General features: G+C 42.2%; 1 protein-coding gene across 3 annotated transcripts in view; it reads left to right on the top strand.

Annotated features, from left to right (window-relative positions):
• Positions 1–6,687, top strand: part of LOC101654956 (acyl-coenzyme A amino acid N-acyltransferase 2-like) — a 13,544-nt gene that overhangs the window by 2,897 nt on the left and 3,960 nt on the right. The window contains exons 2-5 of one of the 3 annotated variants that reach the window (XM_045296605.1): positions 1,128–1,321; positions 1,401–1,498; positions 5,669–5,713; positions 6,188–6,638. In XM_045296605.1, the coding sequence (XP_045152540.1) occupies positions 5,678–5,713; positions 6,188–6,638 (487 nt within the window). In that variant the 5' untranslated portion in view covers positions 1,128–1,321; positions 1,401–1,498; positions 5,669–5,677. Of the gene's footprint in view, positions 1–885; positions 1,322–1,400; positions 1,499–5,668; positions 5,714–6,170; positions 6,639–6,687 lie in introns of those variants that run through there. The other 2 variants (XM_004711068.2, XM_045296606.1) reach the window with 2 other exon arrangements.

Below are 6,687 nucleotides of genomic sequence, written 5' to 3'. Positions count from 1 at the left end.
TGATATGTTGTTCCATGTGGGCTTTGTTGCTTCTGAGCTAGATGGCCGCTTGTTTACCTTCAAGCTTAGAGTCTTTGTAAGAACGACATCTTCTTTTCCTGCTGCACTTCTCCCCCACTTTCCCACCCTTAGAATTGGCCCTGGGAATTAGTCACTAAGACTGAGTCCTTGTATTATATATTTTACTGGATGTATATTCTGTATTTTAATTTTGGATTTATCAATATTTTCTTTTTCATTCATGCTTGATAAAATCATAATAATTATTGGATTTCTGTTTTAAGTAATATTATGATAAAATACCCACATGGCATTATTTTAAATGGTAATTTAAATGCTAAAGTTCTCCCTTTAAAAAATATTTTATGTAGATAATTGTTTAAATTTTCCTGGTCAGTGCAAACAAGATACTTTGTTTTTTCTCTCTATTTGGATGAAAATATTTTTTGAGTGTAAAATTTTTAAAATAAATTAATGTTAAAAAAAAGAGTACTTCTTTTCCATGTGCCCAAACACGCCCCCCCCCCTTATGTCACTTTGTCTGTGATTTCCAAGGCCAGCCACCTCTACTCAAGGATTATCCACCACTGTTAATATTTTTTATTACATCCTTCGCATTTTACAAATTAGAAAGCTGAAGCATAAAGAAAATTCCCACTTTGGAAAACTCTTCTCCCAAGAAACAGCAAAAGCCCCCCTCAGTGCAAAACTGTCTCACCAGGAACCAGATTCTCTGAAATCACCATGATCTCATCATTAATCCTGTCAGCCAAAGGCCCGAGTCAAAATATGCAAAGAAGCCTAGGCTTAGTTTCTTAAGAGAGAGATCACATCCTTCAATTGTTGTATCTCATGCAACCACTGGTCACTTCTTACCTCCTTGCCAGAGCACTAGGAGATCACTGGTCTCTGGAACCAGACACATGGGTTACAAGTTTTACTTCATCACTTTCTATTTGCATAACCTCAGGTATACGAGTATATCAATAAAACTGATAAAAAACAAACAAACAACACCAAAATCAGATTTCTCAGTTAAGTCTGATACAGCCAGGTCACACTGCTCCAAACATAGGTATTTGGGGGCTCACCTTGTAGAGATTATTACCTAGATATTTGCTTAACAGGCATTGACTTAGAGAATTGGAGTAAGAAGGAAATGAAGAGGAGATTGGATGCAGGATCCCAGAGGAGGAGTCAAGGGGACAGCCTGAGGATCAGAGCTATGTGATCAAATATCAGACTTTGTCACGGAAATCCTAGGCTCAAAGGCAGACTCACTACACAGAGATGCTGCCCTGATCCAGGACAACATTTAGAAGTAAGAGCCATGTTCCTTTGAAGACAGTTTTAATGGTAAACAGCAGACTGTGGTGTTTTAAACATTATACTTTAAACAGGACACAGGCAAGCAACCAGTGCCTTGAGGACAGCTCAGCAAATCATCCTGATCAAGAAGGCCAGCACGTCCATTCTTGTTTCTGTAGCTGACTGGAGGGTGAGTATCTGGGGGAGAACAAGCTGCTATGCCATAGTAGCAAAGGTTTGCTCTGGCCTGCAGGGTGCCTGTGAAAACGGTCTCATTTTGCTGTGTGTTTCTCGCAGTTCAGCAGGCAGACTAATTCTCCAAGGGACTAGCCTCACCATCTTTGGGGATTTATGTTGGAAACAAACGTATGGCAGATGTGCCACCCTCACCAGTAGATTGTTTAGAGACTATTTGTGGGGCCAAATTACAAACTTGGATAGTATGGTGGGGCTGGAGCTAAAATGAACTTACAAAGGATTTCTTGACTCTTTCCACAGAGTATTTTCTGGCATTGAGAGCCTGGGAGTAGAAGGCAGTGGACTGGGTGGTGTTATTCTTATCTGGTCTGAATGAACAGTTAATTGCTGATAGATAAGAAAAAGACAATAACAGGCTCCCAAAAGGAATGAGATTTTTGTTTCTTAAGTAATAATTTTGGTGCCAGCTAATGAGGTCCGAGATACCTGTCAAGGTTTTAGCCAAATACAGAGACCAAGATGATTTGAGAAACTATAAGGTTATTTTTTGCAAGTATTTGAGAGAAGGAAGAAGCGAGCCTTGAAACCTCCCCAAACAGCTTCATAGATTTTGCAGGAAGCAAGCAGGTTCTATAGCCGAACCAATGAGGCAAGGTGAGGGAATGTTCCACAGGTTCATCACAATGAACAAAGAAGGCAAGATTCATAGCTACAGGAGCATCCTGTCACATCCTCAAGGTCTCAGGCTCCATGCCTTATTTTGAAAGTCCTTGCTTGCCCAAACCCAAAGTAGCATATTCATAAATTTCAATGGGGATTTTATTGCAAGGGTGGGAGTGGCGGGGAGGGTGGAGTGTGTGGCTGTGACAGTTGGGTTTTTCTACAAACCAAATCTTAAAACAGACTGGATCTCAAACCATGCCACCTTCCAGCGTTGATTAGCTGCAGGCTAACTCTATTTCCCTCCATATAAATTTGTCTTCCATGGGTGCCTGGGAAATGACATGGAGGGCACATCTGACTTCTTCTGCCCCTCAATGTTGATTGCCACAAAGCACAGGTCAGGTATGCCATACCTCAATTCCTACCAATTCTGTCACCAACTGTCCCTCCCAGAGTTCTCTCTACTTTTCAGCTTTCTCTCGTTTTCTGTAATTAAATGTAGTAGGCGCACAGAATTCGCAGACAGCACTCTTGATTGTGCGCTTAACAGGGAAGTTAACAGGTTACAATACAGCTATTTTGTTAGGACAGTTTCTTTTCTGCTGTGCCTGTAGGCAGGTATCTCTCTGGCCCTTGGCTAGTTGTCTTGGCCTTTTCTCTAATCAGGCAAAGTTACAAAACTCTTTTAGGGCTGCTGACAAAAGCCCAAAGATGCATGCCTTTACAAATGCCCAAAGATGCATACTTTGGCAAATGTCCAAAGATGTAATCTTCAACCCAAAGCACCCAACTCCAGCTTCATGGGTCAGTACACCCAGTTCCTCTAATGAGAGGCACAGAAGCATCACACTCACAGCCAGTCTCCTGCCGCAAGACCTCAGCTTTCCTTGCTCTGTGGACGGTGAAGTCCACCATTCTGTCTCATGCTCTGGCTCCTGATGCTGCTCTTGCTTCTGAGAAGGATCACTTAATATGCAGTAAGATGACAATCACAGGTAACCCTGTTAACAATCATGCATCGCTGAATCATATAATCTAACCCTTTTCTTCTGCCCTTCTATCCCAGATCCCTCAGGAAAAAGTCATTCAGTGGGAGTAAGAAAGATTAGCTAGGGTTAGGGGCTCTTACAGTTCTTATAATAATCTATACATCAATTGTATCAAGCATATTTGTACATATGTTGCCATCATTATTTTCCAAACACTTACATTTTATTGAGCCCTTGGCATCAGCTCCTCCTTTTAATCATCTTACTGCAAACACATTCATATACTTGTAAGCCAGCCACTTCATTTGTTATGCCTCATTTCTGAATCACCCACCATTAACAACCCAGTATTCTGAGGAGACAAGAATGTTTCCTTTTGTTTTGTTTTTAAAAAGAATGTTTTTTTTGTTAAATATCTTCATTTTTGGTTGGAACTTTGACCATCTGCATCCATTAGAAAAGTCTAGGCAAGAGCAATCCACCAAATTTCAGCAAGTTATACCAACTCATAGTGTACAACATCTCTCCATTCCATTTGGTTCTGGCCATCTCATCCCTATAGCCATTCATGTTAGATCCATTGAGTACCAGCTTCAACCTTGGGAGTCCATGCACTTACATGTCCAGCCCCTGAACTTCAGATCAGCTGGCCCCTTCTCACTCTCAACAGCCCCAGGACCCCAGTGCTAGTTTGCACACATAGGTTTAGGATCCACACAATTCTTTAACAGCAGACTAGCCAGCCCTTCCTTTCTTCTCTTGCCTCTGTTGACCAGGCCGACAGGTACTAATGGCACGTGTCCAGACTCAGCCTATCTCTTCATTCCTGCATCTCCACCACTTGCATTCAACAAATGGTCCTATGTTGTTACCACAATGAGCATACCAGATTCACTGGTTACCTTTAAATTTCAGTCCTAGAAGGGGATTTTCTCTGATGCTTACAGACTTTCCCTGCATTAGTGCATCTGGTGGCAAGCTGCTTACTCAGAATTCAAAAAGCCAAACAGTCCTCCCTTATACACTGCAGGTCTACCCTTCAAATTTAAATCTCTTGTTCTCTCAGCAATTGTAGATGGGACTCAGGTTTCTATGTAAGCCACTAACACTTTCTCCTGGGCAATTTTTAACTCTTCCGTGAGCATATCCAATCAAGTATAGACGGAATGGTGGCTTATAAACGCTATGTGATCAGTATAGCCATATTGATATTTATCACACATATAGGCCTATTTACAATACCATATAGGAGAAACATCCAATATTCATAGTACACTTGGGAAAACACATAACCTTTAACCTTTTAACAATACCTAAATAGAAACTTCTCTTCTGGATAATATCTTCATTTATGTACATATAACCTTGGGCCTAGGACAGGGTGGACCCAGTCCTATAAAGATTTACAGCCTGAGAAACCCACAGGGGTTTCTAGCAGATCACCATGAGTCTGAAGTGTCTCAATGACAATTAGCCCCAGAAGTACTGGAAGTTATCAGTTACCTACAATGACCTTGGGGAAGAATCCTCACGTCTCCACTTCCCAATGCTGGACACATTCACCTCTTACGCTCTACCTTCCTTTACCACCACCACTACTACTATTACCAATGATGATACTTTTCTTATAAAAATGTGATAGGTCTAACAAAACATATTCAAGTCACTGAGTTTTAGTAAAACAATGTGACATTCTATAGTTTCTTAGAAATGGGGCTTCTGAGTTCTCTTCCTGGGAAAATCATTGCTATTTCCTCTCATCCCATAGATAACTAGATTGATACTAAAGTTAGAGTTTATGACTATTCAAAAGTTCCTCTTTGGTGTTAGAATAAAAAAACCAAGAAAACACTGATGAATCAACCACCTCAACGATTGCCATCAAGTTGACCCTGATTCCCAGGAACCTGAGACAACAGAGAAGAACAACACTATAGGGTTTTACAGGATTTCCAAGGCTGTAAATCTTTACAAAAGAAGATTGTCGCATCTGTCTCCAGCCCAGCAGCTGGTGGGTTCAAATCTCCAAACTGTTAGGAGCAGCGGAGCACTTAACCACTGTGCCACCAGGTCTCTGTTATTCAATCACACAGGGCATGAAATGAGGTGATCCTAAGAACCCATGTAGTAAAGACTAGGTGTGTGCTTGGGGCCAAAGTTTAAGTAGAGAGCAAAGTTCTGGCTGTACAACAGAATCATAAGTTGGAGCCAGTTACAGAACACCCTGTTAGATCTGATTCGATCTGAAGAAAAACTGGTATGTTAAAGACAATATTCTGATTGCAGGGGCATGAAGTATTGAACTGGGGTGTCAGGCTCCCCGAAAGTTTCTTTTATTTTTAGATGAATAGGGATTAATCGAAAGGTACCCGGCTGGAACAGTGGTTATGAGTTTGATTGCTAACCAAAAGGGTGGGGCTTTGAACCCACCAAAGTGGGTCCATTTATCACTCCATTGGAAAGGCATAAAAACAAAGGTGAGATCATGAAGTTCTGCTTTTTCTTAATAGGAATCAACAATGGAAACACTCCCCAAACCTGCAGGGCAGGTCAAGGTAAGAAGAAATTAGATATTAAAAATACAAAACAAAACTCACAGGCAAATTGGGGAGCTGGACAACAGCATTGTGCTGCAGCACGTTATCATAGGCTATCCCCTTTGACCCTGGCAAACACCCCCAAAACAGGTCATACAGATATCATTGCCACTAAGGATTAAAGTGCAATAAACACAACATCAAGATTTATTTCTGAGTAGTAATGAATGCATATGCCAGGAGCCTATGGTGTCAAATCTAGTTTCAGTTCCAAATTAATCTATCACGAGTATGTGACTCAATCTGTTTCCACATTTATAAAAGGAAAAGAATAAGCACTCTATGCACATATACCCCTCCCTTATGCAAATTTCCTGTGCACTTTCCACAGAGTCCCTAGAAAGTTCACTTGGTTAGACCCAACATAAAACATCTTGGTTTGTTTTCCCTTGAAATTTAACTCTCCACCTCAAAGTTGCCTCTCCTACGCAGCTGACAGTCACCCCAGTAAGTGGTCTTGCAGACCAGCCTGTGCACATTCGTGTGACGGGCCTGCATCCAACCCAACTGGTGATGTTCAAGGCATCTCTGAAGGATGAGAGGGGGAACCTCTTCCAGTCGAGAGCCGTCTACAGGGCGAACAGTGCTGGTGAGGTGGACCTGGAACAGGACCCTTCCCTTGGAGGGGATTATGCGGGAGTGCACCCAATGGGCCTCTTCTGGTCTTTGAAGCCTGAGAAAACTTTCCTGAGGCTGATCAAGCGGGATGTGATGAATAGACCCTTTCAGGTTACTCTGGGTTTATATGACTCAGCCAGCTTTCTGGATGACAGCAGGCAGCCCAGGGCCAGCCAGATTGTTGAGCGCTGGTTCTCCTGCCCTGGGATGCAGCGGGTGCCGATCTCGGAAGGCCGGCTTCGCGGAGCCCTTTTCCTCCCTCCAGGTGAGACTAATGATGCCTGGTGAAGGTAACAGATTGAATTCCCCCCCCC

Source organism: Echinops telfairi, unplaced genomic scaffold (genome assembly GCF_000313985.2).
Source record: "Echinops telfairi isolate 266 unplaced genomic scaffold, ASM31398v2 ScPeMD7_7410;HRSCAF=8448, whole genome shotgun sequence".
NCBI lineage: Eukaryota > Metazoa > Chordata > Mammalia > Afrosoricida > Tenrecidae > Echinops > Echinops telfairi.
The sequence above is the reverse complement of the archived record's forward strand: the minus strand, read 5'-3'. Positions and strand labels throughout refer to the sequence as shown.